The sequence below is a fragment of the Giraffa tippelskirchi genome, chromosome 6 (genome assembly GCF_054371585.1).
Source record: "Giraffa tippelskirchi isolate mGirTip1 chromosome 6, T2T-mGirTip1v1.2.pri, whole genome shotgun sequence".
Classification (NCBI taxonomy): Eukaryota; Metazoa; Chordata; class Mammalia; order Artiodactyla; family Giraffidae; genus Giraffa; species Giraffa tippelskirchi.
This window is the reverse complement of record NC_137280.1, coordinates 137,292,901-137,317,516: the sequence shown is the minus strand read 5'-3', so window position 1 is coordinate 137,317,516 and position 24,616 is coordinate 137,292,901. Positions and strand designations below refer to the sequence as shown.

The 24,616-nt window shown below is 43.6% G+C and overlaps 2 protein-coding genes across 6 annotated transcripts in view; one reads left to right on the top strand and one right to left on the bottom strand.

Annotated features, from left to right (window-relative positions):
* Positions 1 to 20,490, bottom strand: part of GRIA1 (glutamate ionotropic receptor AMPA type subunit 1) — a 337,441-nt gene extending 316,951 nt beyond the window's left edge. For all 4 annotated transcript variants that reach the window (XM_081495905.1, XM_081495904.1, XM_081495906.1 and 1 more), the window contains exons 1-2: positions 19,043 to 20,490; positions 15,870 to 16,007 (exon numbers count right to left, since the gene is read on the bottom strand). In XM_081495905.1, coding sequence (XP_081352031.1) covers positions 15,870 to 16,007; positions 19,043 to 19,124 — 220 coding nt within the window. In that variant the 5' untranslated portion in view covers positions 19,125 to 20,490. The remainder of the gene's footprint in view (positions 1 to 15,869; positions 16,008 to 19,042) is intronic.
* The window catches only part of LOC145508725 (uncharacterized), a 617,339-nt gene that overhangs the window by 465,476 nt on the left and 127,247 nt on the right, over positions 1 to 24,616 (top strand). The window contains exon 3 of one of the 2 annotated variants that reach the window (XR_014055568.1): positions 4,388 to 4,614. The exons of the other annotated variant lie outside the window; for it this stretch is intronic. The gene's annotated coding sequence lies outside the window, so the exon portion shown is untranslated. The remainder of the gene's footprint in view (positions 1 to 4,387; positions 4,615 to 24,616) is intronic. 2 annotated transcript variants of the gene reach the window in all.

Below are 24,616 nucleotides of genomic sequence, written 5' to 3'. Positions count from 1 at the left end.
TATTCTTTTTGTCTGGAAAGTGGTAGAGTCCAGATCTAAACTGTTTAATATGGTAGCCATTAGCCACCTGTGGCTATTTAAATTTAAATGAATTAAAATTGAATAACATTCAAGATTTAGTTCCTCCTTCATACTAACCACATTTTGAACATTCAATAGGCACAGTTACTCATAGCTACTATTAATGTGTAGATTCGGAATGTCTCTTATCATTGCAGAAAGTAGTGCTGGTCATAACAAGGCTCAGTAAAATATCACCTCCTCGGAGCATCCTACCATTCATTTAAGCAGTTTTGTAGTCTAACCTGTGTTCCATGACTCTGTTTAGCTATATCTGTAGCTCTACTGCTGTTTAAGTCATGTCCACTTGCCATTTAACAATAATTTGAAATCATGAGATTTGTTTATTTGTTCACCAGAATACAGACTTGGAGAGCACAGGGACTTGGGTGATTTTGTTCTCCGCTGCATCCCGGGAGTCTAATAAAGAGGCGTTGCTAGTAGATGGAATACATCAATGAAATATTAGCACATCATCCATTTATTGGTGGTGAGGACTATTCAGGGTAGAAGCAGAAGCATGAACCAAAGATAGCAGTGAGAGACTGAGAGGCATGTTTCTGGCAACACTGGCTAACCTGCTTTGGCTGGGATATAGAGTGTGTTGGGTTACATGAGTCTCAAAAATACTTTCTTGAGACTGAGATCATATTGTTGCATGGCAACCCACTCCAGTACTCTTGCCTGGAAAATCCCATGAATGGAGGAGCCTGGTAGGCTGCAGTCCATGGGGTCACAAAGAATCGGACACGACTGAGTGACTTCACTTTCACTTTTCACTTTCATGCATTAGAGAAGGAAATGGCAACCCATTCCAGTGTTCTTACCTGGAGAATCCCAGGGATGTGGCAGCCTGGTGGGTTGCCGTCTATGGGGTCACACAGAGTCAGACAGGACTGAAACGACTTAGCAGCAGTAGCAGCAGCAGCATATTCTGGGCTAAGTCTGAACTTCAGATAAGATGAGAGACATTGACAGTTTGTCTAAGACAAAGGAATTTGATGATTAGAAATAGTTGTCAAGAAATTGATCCACCCATTGTGTGGCAAGTGGATTATAACATGGAAAGACTAGTCAGAAGGCTCAAGACAGAATGCAATGAAGAAAGAAGAAAAATGAGGACAGATTCAAGATCGTATGTGTGTATGGTAGTCAGTTAGTCATATCTGACTCTTTGTGACCCCATGGACTGTAGCCTACCAGGCTCCTCTGTCCATGGGGTTTCCCAGGCAAGAATGCAAGAGTGGGTAGCCATTCCCTTCTCCACGGGATCTTCCCAACCCAGGGATCGAACCTAGGTCTCCTGCATTGCAAGCGGATTCTTTGCCATCTGAGCCATCAGGGAGGCCCTCAAGAATCATAATGATGGTGAAATCAACAGATTATAGTATTGGATGCAGAAGATGACAGAGCCTGAAGAATCAAACCCGACATGACATATTGAAAGGGGATGATTCAACATAAATGAAGTGAGAGATAAGCAAAGGGTTTGGCAGGAAAGGTGTCCAGTTCTGCTTTTTATAAGTCCAACCCCAAGTGCAGAAGCTAATGTCTTGGGGAAAGGGTAGATGCTGGGGATAAAAGGGGAGTGGAAGGGGTCACAGAGGGCCCCAATTGTGGTGGTGAGGAGAATGTAGCATCACAAAGTGAAGGATTCTGAGGGAGAGGTGTGAAGATACTCTCTTCAAACCTCAGGCCACAAGAGGTAAAGACATAATATTTGTGGAACAGATATCTATCTAGCAAAGAGTGGAGCATACAGTAGTTGCTTGTATTGGTCAGCTATTGCCGCATAACAAACCACCCCAAATTCAATGGTAATAATGAGTATTTACTATTACCAGTGTGCCAGTCAGCTGAGATGACTTTGCTTTAGACTTCAGTGTGTAGGTTGACTGTAGCACCTGTTTTTTGCATTTATCTTTCTTCTGGGAGCAGACAGTTCTCTAGAACATGTTCTTTCAATGGCTTCTGCTTGAAACATTCATATATTCCATTTTCCAAGGCAAATCACATAACCAAATATAGCATTAGTAGAACCAAGAGATATACTCTTCCCAAGGAGTTTGGGGAAGAAATGATTATGAAATAAGCATTTATTTCTACCATGATGCTCCATAAATATCAATGGTTGGATTAGACCAGTTGACTTTTCTATCTAAGCCATTTTTCAGTCATTACAATCCTGTGTTTTTATTTTACTTTAGAATTTCATTTTAGAATTCCAGTCCATGGTGAATCCACAACCTTATGTGGAGAAAAATAAAACATACCACTCTGTTTTCCTTGGATAAGAACTAACTTAAGATCTCTGTCTGTTTAACAGAGGTTAAAACCTCCTTCATTTCTTCCTGGCTTTCTCTATCCCCCATCTTGAGACATAGGGAAGGCTTCATTCCTGCCAAAAACTAGAAGAGATAGAACCAATTAGAAGAACTTACCATCTGGTGGTGTGGGCTTATCAGAATTGGAGCCAAGACTCCCAACAGGAACTGTTAAAGGGTTTCTGCACAATAGCTTGAGTGTCTGAGTGGAACAGAGAATGTCTTGGTCACTCGGAGAGAGTATGGCTAACCTCAAGATCACCAGATAACTTAGGGCTGCTGACAGCACCAACCTTCTGTCAGAGAGTGGCCTGAAGGAACACCCCCAGCCATACGCATGTGGGCTTCCTGAAATTGTTCCATGAACAAGGGTTTGCTCTTAGGCTGAGCAGGGATTAGCGGAGACTCCTCATAGCTTTGACTAACCCATGAGTCTGCTTGGATTTCAAACTTGTTGCCTGCACTGACCTTTGATCTTGCCAGGCCAACCACCATCCCTTGTATGCGCTTCTCTCATTGGTGGTTCTTCTCTGTTTTACCATGTTGACCCTTGGTCTGGCTCCAGCTACTCTGAATTTTCCCTTCTGAAGACATGTGCCATAGGAGGACATCTGTGTGTGTGTGTGTGTGTGTGTTTTGTCTACTGAGTATCTAATGTCCATTGTTCTGGTAACAGCATCCTGATTTCCTTTGGAGGAATTACTCCTCCCTTATGTCCGTGTAGTTTGGATAGGCTGAAGGAAACCAATAGTCCACTTGGTTCTTCTTACCACCCCAAGATCTAAGAATGGTCATGTGAATAATCTTAGAACAACCTGAAGAATGTAAATTGCTGGCCAATGTGCCGTGTTCAGAAATGAGCATATGTCCTAATTTTTATTCAGTGACATCAGATATAGGACTTCAGTGGAACAGAGGGCAAAAGAGAAGTTCCCTTTCCACTGGACTTTGGGATGGGCAGGGATAGACTGGCCGTATACTGGGAACTGACACCTGAGTGTAAAGTCAGAGAAAAGCCAAGCCCCAAATCTAGAGAGTTTCTCTCTGTCTTGCTATCATTCAAGCTCCAGAATCTAGCTGAAATCAAAACTCTCCGGTTCTCTATCCTTTGCCACCAAAAGAGTTGTGACTACTCCCTGCCCAAATGGGGTTGTGTAATTTCTTAAGCCAAATACACTATGTTAATAGATTAAACACCTAGTTAATTATATTACACTGTATTTGCCTAGCAATTCTGATTTTTCAAAGCTCTTGTAAGTAATGTCATTTGCCCAATAGCCCTGAGAATATATTATTATCAACTCCTTATTATACATCTAGAAACTAAACTGGACACAAAAACTTCCCAAGGTCATACAAAGCAATGTCAAAGTTGGCATTGAACAAGTTATTTCAATTCTTGTATATGCCTTTGTATTAAATCTCATTGGAAATTGTCCCACTGATTCTCTAATGCTCTTAAAATCAGAATGATATATACAAATGGCTAAACTTTTATTGGGGTAATCATCATAGCATTATTTTTAGAAAAAAACATTTGGGAATAAACTAGATATTCAGTAAAAGGAGATAGATGAAATAAATTACTGGCTAATAAAATGACTTTTTTTTTTAAACTCAGTGGAACATATGTTATTTTCAACATTACACATTCATTTTAATGTCTTCTAAAAAGTAAGCCATAATATAAATATATTCTTAATTTTTAGGTTTATTTTTTATTGGAGTATAATTGCTTTACAATATTGTGTTAGTGTCTGCTGTACAAAAAGTGAATCAGCTATATGTATGCATATATAGCCTCTTGAGTCTCTCTCCCACCACCCCAGTTCTTAATTTTTAAATTGATATGTTCAAAAAAAAGATGGGAAGTTTATCCTTAGTGGTGTAATTAAACAAATTTTATTGTGTTTGGTGTGTCTGTCCACGTGGTTTCTATAATATACACATTACTTTTGTACACAAAGTAAAAGCTATTCTCAAAAAATTTCTTTCCATTCTAGAAATTCCGTGTAATGTCATTAGCCTCCAGCTGCCTCATTAACCCTGGTTTTGCCTGCATCCTCTGGGATCCAGACCTCCTGTGACCTTGGGCTTCCTGTGCCTGCAGGACAGCAAGCTGTCTTACAGAAAAGTCACGGGACTGGCTGGAGATAGAAGGAGATTTCTGGTAACCTCTGTGCTCTGCACATCCTGACCACAGCTGTCACAGAGCTATGGTCCCTTGAAGGTACGCAGGACAGTGTGGATAAGCAGCAGGCATGGACACCAGGGGAGGATGGGGGCTGCTGCCACAGAAAGGAAGCTGCAGCATCCAAAAGGGGCTGAGTAGACACAGCATACAGTGAAATGAAAAAAGCACTCCCAGCCCAGCCACACATGTCTAGGGACGGAACCAGAAACCAAGCCATAGCCCCACTCTCCCCTGAGAGCTCAGCTTCCTCAGCTGTGAAAAGAGGAGAAAAAAAGTATCTACCTCACAGCATCTTATGGAGTGGAAGTTGATTTGAAATCAACCATCATTTACTCCTTCTCAAAATAGCCATGCATCACTGCTATAATTATTACCTTCATTTGAAAGAAACTGACGTTCAAAAGAGAGAACTGACTTGCCCAAGCAGGGCATCCATGGCAGAGCCAGGCCTTGAACCAGAAATCCGTTATTTAGAAAATGGAGCCTTGTACCTTACTTATACAGTTGGTAAAGCATCTGCCTGCAGTGCAGGAGAGACCTGGGTTCAACTCCTGGGTCGGGAAATTCCCTTGGAGAAGGAAATGGCAAGCCACTCCAGTATTCTTGCCTAGAGAATCCTGTGGACAGAGGAGCCTGGCAGGATACAGTTCATGGGATCGCTAGAATCAGACATGACCTAGTGCTATTTTTTTTTTTTGTATATATATATATACCTTACCTAGGACACTGACTGACAACAGTCCAGTAGGAACTGGAGTGAGATTTTGATTGGACTTTTCATCCCCTACTTTTCAGCTACATAGTTATAATAGCCTTCCAAAGGAATTTACAATGCAGTCTGCTGAAACTCTCAAAACTCACTGTAGCAAAGTGCTACCCTGTAAACAGTAATAATGCAGCCTTATTTTCATCCCTGCCATTGATGTTACATAATATCGAGTTTCCCTGGTGGCTCAAATGATAAAGCGTCTGTCTGCAATATGGGAGACCCAGGTTCGATCCATGGGTTGAGAAAATTCCATGGAGAAGAGAATGGCAACGCACTTCAGTATTCTTGCCTGAAAAATCCCGTGGACAGAGGAGCCTGGTGGGCTATAGTAAATGGGGTTACAAAGAGTCAGACACAACTGAGTGACTAACACTTTCACTTTTTTTTCAATATACAGCTGTACATTCAATCTTTCATTCATTTCACTAGCACACTATTCTCTGGTAGAGTCTGTCATGGGAAGCTAAAAAAACAAAGTCACTGCCCCCAAGTTGCTTAGTCCAGTTGGGCAGATAAAATAAGGGTCCAGGTAACTAAAACTCAGGTTTAAATGTGACATCTGCTGTGAGGAAGATACAAAGGGCCACAGGGCAGAGAAGAGAGGTGCATGGGTGGATTAGGAGAGTCCCAGGTGGCACTAGTGGTAAAGAACCCGCCTGCCAATGCAGGAGACATAAGAGACACCTCCAGTTTGATCCCCGGGTCAGGAAGATCCCCTGGAGGAGGGCATGGCAGCCCACTTCAGTATTCTTACCTGGAGAATCCCATGGACAGAGGAGCCTAGAGAGCTACAGTCCATTGGGTCACAAAGAGTCAGACACGACTGAAGCAACTTATCATGCATGATGTAAGAACTAGGACACACCAGAAGGACAGAATTTCGACAAGGGAATGTGGGAGGAGGAATTTCTAGGTGGGGGAAATAGCAGTATGAATTTGAGGACCATTGAATTGCCTGGTTTGAGTGGAGAGCAGGATTCAGTGTCATGTAGCCTTCCCTGTTGATAATATTAAGTGGAGTTCTAGATGATTCTCTGCCTCTGCACACATACCAGATTTCCTGGCCCTCTGCTGAATCAGCTTCATCTCCAAGAGTCCCTCTACGGACACACTACAGAGTCAGCCCTACACCCAGCCTTTCCCCCACCATCTGTCCCCATCCCTCTGCCTATCTGCGAGACTCCATCCCAAGTTGGGGACAGGAGTAAAGGAACAATAGTTGTTGCTGCATTAGCAAAAAGTCTCCAGGGAGCGCGAAAGTGGTCAAGTGTTCTGGAGCCTCTGATTCGCAGTGAGAAAACAAATCTGAACATGGCATTCCTCTGCTTGGAACCCTTCAGTAGGTTTCCCCAGCTCTTGGGCTAAAGATCAAAATCCATATCAGGGCACACCAAGCCTGACTTGTGTCACCCTCTCCAGCCCCATGCTTCCCACGTCCCTTTTCCCCCACCAGTCCTCTGCCCAGAATGCTTCTAGAATATTCCTCCTGTTTTCAGCACCATGTTGCTGAAAGTGTTCAGTTTTCAGCTCAGACACCTGTTCATCTCTCTGCCCAATGCTGGTTCCTTTGTAATCTGCTTCCATTGAATCATGGCCTTTCTTTCACATATTTATTTGTATGATTAATTTAAGAATAGCTGTCTCCCTTACTAGCCAGTAAGCTCCATGAGCACTGGGTTGCTTCCTGTTCTTTCACAGTAGTAAGCACTCCATAAATACCTGTTGAATTTAAACTTTTTATTTTATAGTAGAGTCAAGTTGATTAACAATGTTGTGATAGTTTTAGGTATACAGCAAAGTTATTCAGTTATACACATCCATATATCAATTATCTTCAAATTCTTTTCCCATTTGAGTTGTTATATAACATTGAGCAGAGTTGCCAGTGCTATACAGTAGGTCCTTGTTGATTACCCATTTTAAATGTAGCATATCTGTTGAATATTGAATGAATGTACCTGAGGCCCACAGTTGCCTTAATATACCTGTTTCATACATATAAATGTAGCCTGACTGCGCAACTTGGTAGAAAAGGCTTGGAGCTTTTCTCAGAGTCTCAATTTGTTTAGTGAGCCTCCATCCAACCAAAGGCCGGTACAAAAGCATCTTATTTTAATTTATCACTGGAGTTTTCTGTTCACTCTTATCATAGAAATACAGCCCTAGAAGGACTCTTAGAGGTCACAGAAGCTCGGGAGTGGTCCTCTGCATCATTTACACATGAATGATCCAAGGAAATAGTCTGGCATTTGAGCCCATGTCTGTAAATTTCAATCCAATATACTTTTCAGTGGTTGAACTTGGTGTGTGTGTATATGTTTGTGTGTGTATCTTCCTATTTTCCCATCTACATTCTACCTGCCCTTCTACATTCAATTCAAATGTACTTGTTTTATGAAACCTGGTCTGACTCCTCCAACTGGATGTTTTCCTTCCTTTCTCTGATCATATGTGTGTGTGTGTACGTGAGAGAGAGATAGAGGGAGTGCTGAGAACCTCTCCATTATTTCAGTTTTTTGTGCATGTCTATTTTCACTGAGCTCCTTAAGGGGAGAATCAATGCCTAATGCATTTTATTTTCCCCAGTTCCCAGTGTAGTGCCTTGTAATGGCAAATGGATTTTATCTTGTGTATCACCTGCAACTCTGAGCAATTTGTAGTAGCTGCTTGGAATGCTCTGGGAGAGGGAATTTAAGGCTATGTCTAGATTCAGTGGAAAAAAATTCTGTAATCAATAAATGCAGTCTGCAAGGGTATGAAAGGGGGCCGTAGTGATACATATACTCCATGGGGGGGGCAATAATAAAAGAGCTTTGAAGAAATGCATAGACAAATAAATGAACCTTAGTTTTCCAAATGTCCTATGTAACTACTTTCTTTTGAGCATCGAAGAGAATAGTAATGTCACCCTTCTCAACAGAAGTCTTCGAACTAGAGGAAGTGATGTTCATAAACATGTTTCTGAACAAAAAAATTACGATCATCAGTGTTATCCTAAGAACCCAGAGTCACCCATAGATAGTGTTGGGGCCCATTATCTCAAAGTGAGGGCATAAGTGAAGGTGGAGAAACCGAGCAATACAGACATCCACCGTGGAATTCAGTGTATATACAAGAGATAAAGTCCAAACTCTCTACCTTGCAAAACAAGCAAAACAACAACTCTCTATCTTGATTGCAAAACAATCATATATGGTAGTGGTAGAGATGAGGGGAGGAGACATATTGTGACTTTACTCACTCAAAAATGTTCCTCTCATGACACTCTGAAAATCTGCTCCTTCCTTAAATGCCTACCCCTGTTCCACCTTCCCCGATATTCATTCTTTATCCACAGCCACCCGCCTCTGCCTCGGAAGTCTTAGCACTTAATCCTGAATCATAAGCTTCTCTTCTTTTTGGCACTTCTTGTGTTGGGCTCTTTTCCTGCCATTTCAGTTTTTTTGTGTCCTCGATCTTACAAGGGTGAAAGGTCACTGAGTTTGGGAGTCTGCAAAGCTGGCTTCACATATTAGCTTAGACTCTTATTCACTGTGTAATATGGAGAAGACACAATCATTCTGTCAGTAGCATTATCTATAAAATGGGAAAAATAACCTCTCAAGATTATTATAAAGTGTAAATAAGATGACATGTATGAAGTCTCTGTTATGTGGTGGGTCTTCAAAATAATCTTTATTTACCATCCCACTGGTCCTCCATTTTTTTAATTACTACATGAAAGCCAGTTTTTTGCTTTTTGGCTATATCTTATAGCTTTTGAGATCTTAGTTCCCTGACTGGGGATCAAACTGGAGCCTCCTGGAGTGGAAGCATGGAGTCTTAACTGCTGGACTGCCAAGGAATTCCCTGGACCAATCTTTTGAGAGCAAGAGTTACATAACTTTTGTGCCTTCTACTATTTATTGCAGAGTGAGGAATAGATATTATTAAAATAAAATAAATAAAATGGCAGATGCTGAAGGATATAAATCAGGTGTAAGCACATTGACCTGCTTACAGTCCCAGCCAAGTAACATGATTTTGTTATACTGGTCACATGTCTGATAAGGAGCAGGAAGGACTTTGGTAAATTGAGAGATTATGCCTTACACTTAAATCAGGCAGTATTTCTCAGCTCAGGACCATAGAAGCTGAGCAGGAATGTGGGTCCCGAGTTGTCTGATGCCCCAGGTTTTTTTCAGAGAAGCCAGAAATGTGAATTTTTATGCCAAAGTTTGAAAAGAATTGTGCAGGTCAAGCAAAACAAGTCTCTGGACTGTTAGTTTGCAGCTCTGAAAATGATGAGGGATGCTTCGGCAAGAACCAAGAAGGCACGTGTCTGCTGCCAGTGCCTAACGTCTTGTTAGAATGCCCTCGGGCTTCCTAAGTAGGTCCACATCAGAGGAAGATGCCCTGCAAATAGGCACACTGACCTCAACCTGATTGTCATGTAGTCTCCCAGCATCTATGCTGTGTGATTCTCTGATTCTTGGAAACATTTGTTCATTAGTGTTAAGGGAATAGTCCTATGCCAGGTGTTCTCAGCCACACCAAACAATATCTATACATGGTCTTTCTGAATAGCAATTCACGTTCTGACGGTAGAGCTGACCTATAAACACACAACACAGGCAACATTGCAGGACAAATCAACTGGGACTTAAAAACTCAATGCTTCCAGGAGCCAAGCAGGTGAAGACAAGGAGAGTAGTGGGCTGTTTAAGAAAGAAGCCATCCTAGTCAAGTGGGGCTACATAGACCCAGGGTCCAGTGTGGCCAAATGGTTTGAAATTTCAAAGAGAGCTAAGATGCCCACTTTTTGATGTGCAATTCCATGCTTCTTAAACACTTTGCTGACGGTGGCTTATGGATGGTGGTTGGATGACTCCTTCTGCAGAGTTTGATAACTGGCCAATGAGAGGCCAGCATGGCATAGCACAGGAGGTCAGAGCAGGTGAAGAACTAGGTCAAGAGTTCTCTTTGGCATATGCTGTTCCTCCTGCCTGAGACACGCTTGTCTCACCTCTTTCTGCGCCACCCCCCCCCTCCCCGCCCCTGACCTGCTGGAATGTTTCTGCTTATCATTGAGACTCAGATGAACCACCACCCTCTGAGAGGCTAACCCCACTTCTCACAGCATCTCCTGATCCTCCCTGCAAATGGATGCTATAAGATCTGAGTGAGTGAGTGAAAATTGCTCAATCGTGTCCGACTCTTTGCGATCCCATGGATTATACAGTCCATGGAATTCTCTAGGCCAGAATACTAGAGTGGTTAGCCTTTCCCTTCTCCAGGGGTTCTTCCCAACCCAGGGATCGAACCCAGGTCTCCTGCATTGCAGGTGGATTCTTTACCAGCTGAGCCACAACGAAGCCCATGAATACTGGAGTGGGTAGCCTATCCCTTGTCTAGGGGTTCTTCCTGACCCAGGAATTGAACTGGGGTCCCCTGCATTGCACGTGGATTTCTACCACCTGAGCTATAACATTTACATTGCATTTTAATTTTCTCTTTACGGGACAGTTGGTTTCACTAGGGATAAAGTCCTGCCAGGCAAGGAACATGTCTTAATTTTGTCTGCATTTCTAGTGCTTAACACCATGCCTGGGCTTGGTTAAGGGCTCAAAAAATGCTTGCTAATGGAATGCAAGACTTTTAAAATAATTTCTCCAAGTGTGATTGCCATACTGACTGCTACCATATCTCCCCAGGGCTATCTCTTGAATATTCTGATTCAGGAAGTCTAGAGTCTGCTCCTGAGTCCTACTTTAAACAAGCTCCCTGGGTGAATTTTTTGTGCACAGGGTCTCTAGGCTAATCTGTAACCACCTCCCCATCACAGGGAAAGAGACCGTGTCTTCTTTGTTGGTTATAGTGTTCCTAGCACCTGACACAGTGCTGAGCGTACAGTGGAAATTCAGCGTATTTGCTGAACAAATAAATGGATGGATAAATGAAAAGTAAGAATTAAGTTGCAATAGTGCTCAGAACTTCCTTGGTGGTCCAGTGGCTAAGACTCTGTGCTCCCAATGCAGGGGGCCTGGGTTCGATCCCTGGTCAGGGAACTGGATCCCACATTCAGCAATGAAGAGTTTGAATACCACGACTCAAGATCCTGCATGCTGTGACTAAGACCTGGTGCAGCCAAATAAATACATAAATATTTAAAAAACATTGCAACAATGCTCCTCAGAAATCTAACGGAAGCCCCAATTAGTATTTCGTTTGTCCCTTTATTTATAGTTATAAAGACACCAATATAGGCTGAATAGCTGGTCAGTAACTACCATCTCTATGGACAGACTCCTCAACTCCTGCCCTTGTGAGACTAGAAGAGTACTCAGTGTGGTGTGCATGCTAAGTTGCTTCAGTTGTGTTCTACGCTTTGTGACCCTGTGGACTGTAGCCCACCAGGTGCCACTTGGGAGGCCCAACAGAGTACTCAGAGGAGATCCTAAAGCATTTGGGTTGCTGATTCAGTGACTTTATCCCTTAATGATGGCAGAAAAGGAGAGCAGGAAAGATGGGATGCAGAGAAGATGCAGAACTCTCTTTTTGGCTGGATTAGCAATAGTTTCTCCTGCATCCCCTATTCTAAGCATCACTCTGCCTTTTTAAGCAGTCTCCTGTTGCTAATACATCTAGCAGGAATAGTTCCTGTTACACTTCCTCTCCTTTCCCTTCTCCACCCTCTGCTGGAGGGATCATGAATAGCAAAATGTATAGGAAAACAATCAAATAACCGGAAAAATGGTGAAAAAATAAAGATTTGGTTATTTTCTGGAGGTAAGACTGGGATAGTTAATTTAAGGTTAACTGCTAGTCCAGATATCAAAAAGCACATGAAATTAAATCCGAATATCATGTTTTTTTCTGTTTTCGATAAATTATTAGTTAAGGCATTGTACCTAAAACCTCTCTGCTCTCTTCAATATTTTTCACTCAATCCAAATTGGGATAGAAGTCAGTTTTCCTAGACTAGTGAATCACCGTGAGCACAGCCCCAGAGGGTTTCCTAATCTCATATGATAATTAACAGAGAATCTTCCAGGCAGGCTGGGAATTACAATGTCACCATGAGCACCCCAGTTGCCTAGTACCCTCTCAGTTCCCAGAACTAAAGAGAAGAAACTAAAGGTCTAAGAACAAAATAGCATTACTGTTTCTCAGGCAATCCCCTGAGCAGTGTCCCCACTGAGCTGCAAACCACCGAGAACAAAAATCTTTTATCGCCTCTGTTTTTCCAATGGCTGTATCAGTTTGCAACATTTAAAGAATGACCAAATTCATAGAAACCTATGCTCTGGTATGTGGCAGGAATCAAGTTGAAGAAGCCAGATCTACTCGATTCAGGTTCACTAACCACAGTGGGTAACACCCCGATCACATTTCAATCCTCTCAGTAAATGGACAGCCACCCTATTAGAGATCAAGTCTTAGGTAGTTAAGATAACAGTACAGAAGCATCACCTTTTGCCTTAGAACATTCCTCCAATTTTTATCTTGTATTATCTTGTCCTGTCAGTCAGCATCTTGACACTAGAATAACAGTTGACATCTCTTTCCACCAAGCTCTGCTGGAGACAGTTCTCAGCAGTATGAGTGAATACACATGCCAGCCATTGATTCTTCCAAATTCCCTAAGCTTGTAGTCCTTCTAGAGTAATGGACCCCTTGAAGACAATGACAAAAGCTATGGAGCCTCTATCCAGGGAATAAATAAGCATAGGCACATACATGCAGAAGGTTATACATAATCTCTGGTGGTTCTTAGATACATTGATGACCACACCTAAATCTTCCTCTTAAAAATTCTCCTTTAATCCATATTGAAAGAAATGGGAGGTTGTCTAATTACCAAATACCTACTCAATATTATTTTAGCTTTCCAGGGAGATGGTTTCACAGAACTACAATTCACCAATTAAACTTCAGCTCTTTTTCAAGGATAATGAGTAACACAGTTGACAAGATTTTCAACCTCAACATTACCAAAATGTAGAATTGCTGTTTTATTTGTTCAGCAAGTCACTCCTGTGCAAAACCGTAGCTACTATCTGAAGCTTTTTCAAGTTTCCTCCTTAGGTACTTTGTCAGGTCACTGCTTGTAAACACTCTGCATGCTCCCTTTTGTTTCCTGAGTAATCTCAGTAAAATTGATCTAGTTCCTGTGGGATCTGTGTATCTATCATGGTGCCCAGGAACGAGGACCTTGGGCTCACAAGACCACCATTTACTTTTTAGGTGACCCTGGGCAAGTTGTATAACCTGTTGCAGCCTTAGTTTCAGCTTCTCTAAAAGGGTGATATTAATAATATAGAGCACTGTAGGGATCCTGTGAGGATTAAATAAAATAACTTAAATAAACCAACACATGAAAAGTGATTAGTGCATTACTGGGCCATAGTAGATGCTCAATAAATGTAATGAATGTTATTATAATTGTCCATAAAATAGTTGTTAGCACACAGTAAGTCCTCAGTAAATGGAAGCTGAAATAATGATATTTTTTTTGATTGAAATATTCTGCTTTACAATGTTTCATGTGTACAGCAAAGTGATTCACACACACACACACACACACACACACACACACACACACTTCATGTGTATGTGTGATCAGTCACTTAGTCAGGTCCGACTCTTTGCGACCCCATGGACTGTAGCCCACCAGGCTCCTCTGTCCTTGGGATTTTCTCAGCAAGAATACTGGAGTGGGTTACCATGCCCTCCTCCAGGGGATCTTCCCAATCAAGGAATCAAACATGTGTCTCCTGTGTCTCCTGCATTAGCAGGCAGCTTCTTTACCACTGAGCCACTAGGGAAGCTGTATATATATACTTTTCCAAATTCTTTCCCATTATAGGTTAATACAAGATACTGAATATAGTTCCCTAAGCTATACAGTAGATCCTGGTTGCTTATCCATTTTATATATGGTCGTGTGTATCTGTTAATCCCAAACTCCAAATTTATCACCCTCCTCCCACTTTCCCCTTTGGTAACCATAAATTTGTCTTCTATGTCTGTAGGTGTATTTCTGTTTTCTAAATAAGTTCATTTATATAATTTATTTAGACTCCACATATAGGTGATATCATATGATTGTCTTTCTCTGACTTCACTTAATATGATAGTCTCTAGGTCCTTCCATATTGCTGCAAATGGCATTCTTTCATTCTTCTTTATGGCTGGGTAATTAGAGTAATTATAATAATAATTCCAGTTGTTGGATTAATAATTAAAATTCTTGGAATCTGCATATACATTATCTTTTGAATGTTCTTAGGAATAGGGAGAATGCTGAATTCTCTGTTTGAGCCTTCAAGGCATGTTAAGTTCAAATCACTGAGAGCTTGTCAAGAGGGGAACTGTGGCAAAGAGACGGAGGGAATATGGTACATGCCTTCTGCCATCCACAGCTCAGCACAAGCTACCGAGGCCACAGTGGCACCCAGAGCCTACAGTGCCAATTTAATCCAGTTTCAAGTTGTTCTTGCCCATTCAGTTTATACTTCTATGCCATCATTTCCCACGTGAGCTTAATCCCTGGAGGGAAAATGTCACTACTGATAAAATTTTATGTTTTCACCTGTCTTAAAATGGCAGTCATGCCACAATACAGGTTTCCTTATCACCCGGTAGTCAAGAAAAGCTCAGAATGGTGTTTGTTGCCTACATTTTATAATGCATTCAGTTCAGATGGCTGAAATTCGTCTCTTCTTTGTCCTTCTTGGGCTTCCTTGGTGGCTCAGAGGGTAAAGCGTCTGCCTGCAATGCAGGAGACATGGGTTCGATGCCAGGCTGGGAAAGATGCCCTGGAGAAGGAAATGGCAACCCACTCCAGTATTCTTGCCTGGAGTATCCCATGGATGGAGGAGCCTGGTAGACTGCAGTCCACGGGGTCACAAAGAATCAGACAGGACTGAGCGACTTCACTTTCACTTTCTCCTTCTTGAGGTCACCTCTGTTCTTTTTAGTGCTCAAACGCCATCCCAAAACTATGTAAGCCATCAGCCGCTTCCAAACACTTTGGAAATAATGTAGGCTTCAAATTTTTAAATAATTATTGGTCCTTTCTAAAAATGGGAAACTAAATAGACACCTCGGGTATCCTTTCTTATCCAGCGGCATTTTCTTTTAGCTGTGCACAGGAAGGACATAAGTATTGTAAACCACATTCTCCAAGTCAGAACTTTTCATTCTACGCCTCTCAGAAGTTTCCTATGTCTGAAACTCTCAAATGAACCAGAAAACCTCTGCAAGTTTAGGGGAGAGGCAGTCAACCCCAGTACCCATCAGGCTGGCATTCAAAGTTAGCTGACAGCGAGAACGCAAACCCATTCCATGAAGCACTGCAGGATCTCAAATATCAATGAACAGAATCATTCAAAAGGCCCTGGACATTTTTCTTGGAGTGCTTTCTCTTAAGACAAGGGATGACAACGCAACATTTTTGCAACACCACCCGCTATATACGGGCCCTCCCTTTCGTGGTCGATCGCAGAAAGAAATCTCAGAAATAGAAGCATTTACTTACATCTGTAGGTCATCTCAAAGCTGTCGCTGATGTTCACAATATCAATCTGGGGGAGCAACTTTGGGGGCTCTGTGAGTTGTGACAAAGCAAATCTAAAAGCGGCATGTTCCTGTGACTGCTGGTTTGGAAATAATCCCCCTGCAAAGAAAGAAAATGCAACATGGTATCTGGGCTAGACAAGTTTGATTCCTCAACAGGCCACCCCAGATGGGCCCATTTGTTCTCCCCAGGTCAGAGTCGCTAGTTGTTGCCTGATTTTGGGGATCAGAATTCACATGGACTTGACTGAACCCTGGGGCTTCAACTTCTATAGGTGAGCTTTTATTGATAAAGCCTCTAATTATCTGTCATTCTGCCCAGTGAGTTGATTGTTCACCCCTCAACTCAGTTCGGGTCAGAGAAAACAGGAGAATAGTGTTGTTTCTCTTCTTCCTCTCTCTGAAGCCGACCACTTAGGCAGCCTGTGCTCTGGTATGCACGTAAACCCTAGCCGTGTCTAATTTTTCCTGTATCAGACCCATTTCTCATTAGAGAGCCATACAGGAAGTAGTATTAATGCATGTTGCAGAGTGAACCCTAACCCTGGGACCCTGGGAGCTTCTCCAGCGCTATAACCCTTTTTTTGACTTTGACCCTTGTAGTCTTTGACCTGGCAAGACCTGTCTGCCAGTCCTCTACAGTTTATTCATTTCCTCTGAACAACTCTTGATTATCTGCACAGAGGGTTTGCTGCTTCTTTCATCACTCATGAGCCCAGGAGTGACTTGTTACATAAGGGGTTGCCATTGTGTGTATTTGCATGGTAACACCTTGGACTTGAAAGATGTGGGGGCTTAGGAATGTCCAGAGGATGCTAGCATTCTATTCTAGCAAAAAGCAGAACCAGAGGTGCCTGGTGGGGCTCCTGTTGCAAGCAACATGAGTACACACCTTACCTTCGTATTTACTGTTGACATGTAAATAAATTAAACTGCGTTTCTACGAATTGAAATCAGCAGTTTCCAGAGACTGAACTATAGTGAGTGTTTACATAGAAGTTTATCTGAGATTCCTGAGGAATCCCAATCCCAATCCCAATATGATGCATTTCTAACTTCTTATACAGTAGATGTGTGTTTGTGTTTAACAACCAGTAAATAAATTGTAAGGCTTTTGTTAGAGATAGTGCAAGTAGAATGAAGTACTATCTGGTGACAGTGATATTTTCAGTGTGTGTTCTATAACTTAACATTTCAACCTTTTATGTGAAAATGAAAACAATGGTTCAATCATTTGAAATCAAATTGGGGCTAAATATGATGAAAAATCTGCAGAGATACATAAATAAGCATACCATAGATACGTACACAAAACATCTCATGCATTTATACATCCATGGCAATATACACAGATGCACTTGGAGAAAGCAAGTCCACATATCTTAAGACAAGTATTTCCAATCAGCAAAGTATGGGTAAGACATAAGCACCAGCATAAAGAATGCCACTCGTAAGAGCAAATGATTTACCCATGGTCATATGCCTCCATTTTAAAGAGTGAAAACAAAAAACTCCTTCTGGGTTCTGATGCTCCACCCTCCCCCCAAAGATGACCACACCCCAAACACTTCCCAGTCTGCCTCCTCCCCTGCAATGAATGAAGGAGAGTGGGTGGGGGTGGGGAGGTAGGTGGCTATAGGCTGGGCTGCAGGAGAAGTGTCTCTGGAGGCAGGAAGTTTTGTTTTGCGTCTAAGGCACTAATACGCACACACAGACACACTTCAGGATATAGCTTAACAGGTGTCAGGAAACAAAGCAAGTTGCTCCGTGGCTATTCCAGCTATCCTCAGAGCCAGCCCACTGGAAAGGCCAAAAGAGTACAGGAGCACATGTGTGCCCAACAGAAGACCACCTTCAACACATTGCCCCACAAACACACATGCTCACAAGGAACACAAACTCCTAGGAATGGGAACTTTCCCTAGTGGAGCCCTGCCCCTATCTGGAGAGAGTAAACAACCCAGACCCAGCAAGATACCTTCAAGCAAAGCAGTTTGCTGGATTCCCGGACACAAACAGCCCTGAGATGCTGGTCATACTGAATTCCCCGAGCCCTTGTGGACACGCGTCATTATTGGTGCTACCGCTCCTGTTTGTTTGGCTTTCACCCGTTATTATTGGGAGAAGCAGTATCCATGCGCTGTCCCATAAATTCAGGGAGGGTGGGGGTCCTCTTTGAGAAGCATGACAACCAGGAAAGGGAAATGGGGGACAAAAAAGCATGCGGCATCATGTTGAAACCTGCCTCCAAGTTGCGAGGCTGGAGCTCAGTGATAGGGAGAGCTGAGAGGAGGGGAGAGGGACATGTGGATGTGTGTGTTTGTGTGTGTGTGTGTAAAAGGCAGACCATCTCGTGGACAGAAAATCTAAGAGGAGTGGGTGATTGAAGGAGTAGGGGGAGAAAAACAGGCTAGGAAGTTCCAGAATTGGAGGAGCGGAAACCCCCAGCGCAGCATGGCAGACAGCAGACAGAGGCGGCTAGGAGAGTCCAGAGTAGGAGAGAGAGCCCCCTTCACCTGGGGTGGGGGTTGGCTTTTTAGGATTATTTTAGTGGGTGCAATGAACCCAGCATCCTTCACTCCTTCTTTTAGAGGGTCTCTTTCCCCTCCCCCAGAGGAGAAATCACTGCCTTTCTCAAATATAAATGTGTATATTTAATACATAATCATACACAGAAATACACACACCACACATATTTATATAAATAAATGAAATCAGGCACCATCTACCAAGCCATGGAGTTAACTCTTTAAACACCTACCACCTCTTTCCTTGTTAGAGCCTGATTTTTTTTTTTTCTTCCAAAGCAGTGATTCCTCCATTTCACATGCTCATGCCTAGAGTGTGAGTGGTGTGTGAGGACCTGTGTGTGTGAGTGTGTGTGTGTGTGTGTGTGTGTGAGAGAGAGAGACAGAGACAGAGACAGAGCATACTCTCCTTCTCTGCCCCATATCCCATCCAGAGGAGCCCCCTCCCCACACCATTGCTCCAGCCTTCGCATCGCTGCTGGGCAGCTTGGGGTAGATAACCCAGCACAACACCCATAGTGGGGGTGGGAGAGGACACAAGCCCCCTCCCCCTCAAAAAACTGTCCAGACCCATGAAGTCCCACCCCAGGCTGCCCCTCTCACTCACCGATCTGGATGTTGTTGGGGAAATTGGCACCTACTACCGCGCCTAGGAAACCGGTGCAGAAGAAGGCAAAAATGTGCTGCATATTCCTTTTTGCATTGGCGAAAAAGAAGCCCAGGTCCAATCATAGATTTGGTGTTTCCCCCCTTCCCTTTATTCCTCTTTCTCTTCGGCGGATTCTTTTCCTCCTGCCGTTCCTTCCTTCCTCGCTTGCTTCCTGCCTGCCTTCTGCGAGGTTTGTCTGTTTCCCTTGGAATCCGAGCGCTTAAACTGCAGTGTTAACACCAACTGACAGCCAGATTAACTGAGCATGGAAAAGAGAAGCCTGTCCTCCTGCGAGCTGAGCGCCGCTCCCCCTCTGCTCTGCTCTCCTCTCCTCGCCGCCTGCCTCTCACTCCCTCCCTTGCTCCCTCGCTCTCCCCCTCACTCTCACAGAGGCAGCCAGCTCTATGCTAATACCCACCAGCAAGCCAGCTCCCTGGATCTGCAGCTGACCTCCTCTCCCCGTGGCCCCCTGCCTCCCCATCCTCACCTGCGCCTCCAGGCTGGGTGTGCTGATGGGGGGGTGGGCAGGTGAGGGGGTGTGATACCTGGAGCTTGCTCCCGAAAGGGACAGCCCTACCAGTCCTCTTCACCCTCCCCCGCCTTCCTCAGCTCTCTCGGCCCCCACAGCCCCCCAGCCAGCAGAAGCCACTGGGAATGTGGGTGCAGCTGTAAATCAGTAGGTGGCAGGGGGTCCCCACAGTAGTCCTGCATCCACCTGCTGCTTGATCTAGGTCACTTTTCTAGGAGTGCGAGAGCTGTGCTGGATATATCTCCTGCACTCCACTGGCCCAATTATTCCTACAACTAATTCCTGAGGGGAAGACCCTAGAAAGCCCTGCTAGGAACTTTAAAGGAAAGAAGCTCCCCCACCCCCACCCCCCACGCTGGGAGGAATGCTAGAAAGACAGACCTGAGGGTCTGGAATGATTGGCAGGTGTCTTGACTTGGACACTCAGTGGTCCCTGCTGCCTTTACAAGTGGGATTGGTGGTCTCCTCAATCCTCTGCATTTTAAATAAGCCCCCTTCCCCCTTCCTCTGCATTCCACAGGAGTCTACAGCATCCAAATCTTGTGGGTGTACAATAAAGGCTAAGGATACTTACACAGAGCAATTACATGAGTCATTTTGCAGGGATTCTAGTGAGAGGAGCCAGGCTTCTTTCAATGATCTCTGGATGTTGGTCACGTCCAGAGTAAGCTGGAACTCCCTAGACCTCCCGGACAGGGGCTTTTGCCGAAACAGTCCCTAAAGAAGACAGCTGTGTTCAGGGCAGTCCTGTGAGTTTGCATAGCAGTCATCTGAGCAGTCACAGAGCACTTTACAGTTTCTGAAGCGACTTCACAGGGTTGCCTCACTTTCTCCTTACACCAGCCCTGGGAAGTGTCCATGAAAAAAAAAAAAAAGAAACAAACAAGGCTCCAGGAATTAAATCATAAAGACATAGATTTGTTAAGATGGAATCTGGACCTTCAGCACCAGCATACCTTTCGACCTATGAACTTGAATGCTCTGGGCAATTTGCCCACTGTCCTGGTCAGAACTCCCACCCAACAGTTGAAAATCCAAGAAAAGGAAACCACATTTTTCCTCGGTTAGAACAGGAGAGAATAATAGACTTTGAACCTAGTTTTGCTTTGCCACTTGACTAGGCCATTTTATCAAAAAACTCCTCTCTTCCCTCACCAAGATTACATAATCACATACACATACAGGACAGCTACAAGGGCTGGGGTTTGCAAGAAATATCTGACTGTTCCATGGAGCCCCTAAACTAGGAACAACTTAGAGGTTGGATGCTTTATGATTTTCTCTGCACTTTCACATATATTACTTAGCTCAAGTGATTTTATAGCTACTGTTTATTCTTTCCCATGGGCCAGGTACCATACTGGGCTTCCCTGATGGGTCAGTGGTAAAGAACCCACCTGCCATGCAGGAGACATAAGAGATGTGGGTTTGATCCCTGGGTCAGGAAGGTCCCCTGGAGGAGGGCCTGGCAACCCACTCCAGTATTCTTGCCTGGAGAATCCCATGGACAGAGGAGCCTGGAATGCTACAGTCTATGGGGTCACAAAACAGTCAGACACAACTTAAACTAAACAACAGCAAGGTACCCTACTAAGCAGTGTGGCATGCATCATTTACTTGTGCAGTAATGCCTGTGGCAGGTAATCAAATCCCCTTTTTATAGGTAAAGAAACTGAGGCCTAATCATTTACCCGTTTCACTGTTAACAGGGAAAAGATTGGGATTTGAACACAAGAAACACTACCATCAGGCCCAAGCTGTTAACCCTCAGACTCCAAAAGCAGGAAGAGCTGGGCAGGGGCATAGAAGTAGTGTCATTATCAGCTTGGGAAGGTATGAGAACAGATTAGGAACCCTCTAAAGTTTCTGACAGCAGGAAGAGTCTGTGATGCAAGGATTCCATCTTAAAATTTCTCCAACTGCATATTTTGTCTCTTACTATTTTGAATGGTATCTGGGGATCTTTTAAGTTTTTCTGAGCTTTGTGCCTGGTAATAATAATAATTAGGCTGTCACTGAAAGCTTCACACTTCTGTCACCTTTCAGAGCAAGATCTCAAAGCCCTTTGCAAGGTTTAATTAGCAAAAACTCAAGGTCTACCTGTAATGGGTAAGACTTGTTTTGCTTACTTTGGGGCAGAGGAACTTAAAGGAGTCAAAATGATGCATTTTCGATGACCATTATAAATCATATAGTCAAATGGATTTTCCTAAAATATAGCTCTAACTGTGCCATGGCCCTGCTCAAATATGGTCAAGCAGCTCTCTTTGGCCTATTAAATACATAATTATTCAGTCATCAGATAAACCTGGAGCTTACATATCTCAAGCTTGGGCTTCTAGGTCAAATTGCATTTAGGGTCAACTCTTTATCCTATTTCTAACTCAAACATTGATGGAGAACTTTCTCTATGTCCATTAGGGAGTCAGGCGAAGGGGTTATGGAAAGGAATCAGACACAGTCTCTGCCTCAAGGCAGGTGAATGTGGTGGAAGAGGAATACAGAGGAACCCGGCCAACTGTCATCCAAGACAGCCATGAATGTGCTCTAATAGAAATGTAAACTCCACACAGGGGAGCAAGGGAGGAAGTAACCAATATGTCTGTCTGTGGGGAGCCGGCAGCGCTTCAGAAATGCTGAGCTGGTAAGGAGGAGATGACAGGCAGAAAGTGAGGGCTGAGGGAAGACCTCAAACCAAGGAAAAAGCACGTGCAGGGGCAGAAGGCGGGTGAGGATGCCATATGCTCCATGAGCCTGAAGCCAGTGGCACAGACTGGAAAGAGAAGGTAGGGAAATGTGAGACTTCAGAGAGGTCAGGGTCAGGATTTAGAAGCCACTGAATTACTGGCAGGCCACAGATAGCCGTGGGACGTTTTTTACTAGTGTGATAGTTACATGACCAGGAATGAATGTGAGGAAGAAGAGACTGACTGTGGGTGGGAGGTGCTTTTCTTATATCTCAGCCTCAGAGGTTAGGACTACATATCATACATCCCTGAGCAGCATGTTCTGATGTTATCCTTCATTAGGTTTGTTTTATACTGTTCTTCGGTAGCTCCCGATCCTGTTTGCCATCCCCGATATCAGTCTGGAAGACTTGACTGTTCATAATGTGTCATGATTGATGGCAACCCAACCCTACAGATAAGTGATAAACTGTGATTGACACAGCATTTGTATATCCTTCATCTCACTTCATCCTCCCAACAACCCCACAAGGACAGGAATTAGAACCTATTTTACAGATTACGTAAGGCCCAGGGTGGCTAGATGGTTAGCTTAAAACAATAGTTATCAATGGAAAGTGATTTCCCATTCCCTGCCCTGGGAATATTTGGCAATGTCTAGAGATGTTTTTGGTTCTCACAGCTGGGGAGCTGTGACTGACATCTGGTGGGTGGGGGCCAAGGATGCTGCTCAACATTCTATGATACACAGGACAGCCCCCAACACAATTACCTGGTCCAAAGTATCAGTAGCGCTGAGATTGAAACACCTTCCTTAAGGGCACATAACAACTAGCACACCAAGCAGTAGACACCAGCATCCCATTCTAGTCTCCCTCTCTGTTATATTACATCGCAGAAAAACTCATTCATCTTCTTTCAAGGCTTTTCACATTTTAAAGTGGGATCCCTGAAGATGGGTGTTCCGAATAGTCGAAATGGACCAGTATCTCATGGAGGGGGTCCAGCTGACAGGCCAGTGGAAAAGCTCTCCTAATGTTGCTCAGATGGTGCCCCAGAGAGAGCATGGCCACCACCCCCAAGTCAGTTCTGACCTATCCTGGTTCATTTCTTTGGCATACTGTAAGTTCCACCACCATGTGGCCAAAATAGCCTCAAATCATTTATTTGGCTTTGGCTTATACCGCAAACCAAAGAGAATCGAGTTGGGCAGGGATTTCACATTCAAATGCCTCTTTGGGCCAAGCAGGGAGATGAATGAAATGAGCCTCGAGTTGGGGAGAAGGCAATGAGAGCAGAGAGAATAGGGCGTAGGCGCTGGGTCCAAAGGTGGTCGCAGGGCTTGAAGGCAGCTGACGGTTGCCATAAGGAAGTGTAGGCCCAGTGTGGACAGACCTAATTTTCATTTTTAAGAGAGAGCAGAAATATGGATTTTATGGGGGTTATTCTTTGTTGTTGTTTGTTTTTTTCATTTTTTTTTAGTAGGTTTTGTTGATAATTCTTTTCTTCTCCCAAACTTTAAACTTTTTATTTCGTGTTAAAATAGAACTGATTAACAGTGTTGTGGTAGTTTCAGGTGAAAAGAGAAGGGACTCAGCCATACATAATACATGTATCCATTCTCTCCCAAACCCTGCTCCCATCCAGGCTGGCACATAACGTTGAATAGAGTTCCATGTGCTATACAGTAGGTCCTTGTTGGTTATTTATTTTGAATAAAGCAGTGTGTATATGACCTTCCCAAATTCCCTAATTATCCCTTCCCCCGGCAACCCTAAATTTGCTTTTTTGTTTTTTTTTTTTTGCTTTTTAACAATATTAAGTATAACTTAATTGCATTGGGCAGGAAAAACAAAGAATAGAGGGAATTGTCTCTGGGCTTGATCTGGCCCACAGGCTACCAAGTGCCAGTTCTAGTTCAGTGGAAGGCAACTACCAGTCCCAGTGTCAAATTGGGAAACAAGTTCATCTCCTCTCTGGGCCTCTGTTTGCTCATCTGTAAAATGGCAAGAGTCCCTCATGTGATGGCTGCCTATTGTTTTGGCTCTGACATGCCACATTTGATGCATTTGACAGCAGAGACGCACGGAGGAAGAAAGAGACGAGGGAGGAGGCCTGGGCAGACCCCTGCTCTCTGCCTCCTGTTTCCTGGGGTGGCATCAGCCTGCCCCTTCCCCTCCCTGGGCTCACATCTCCATCTGTAAAACATGGGGGGTTGTGCTAAAGTCTCTTCTGGCTTGACTGTTTTGGACTTCTAGTGTAAAACAATTCAAGGGTGGGAGAAGCCATCAAATTTATGATCTGAGAATAGATCGC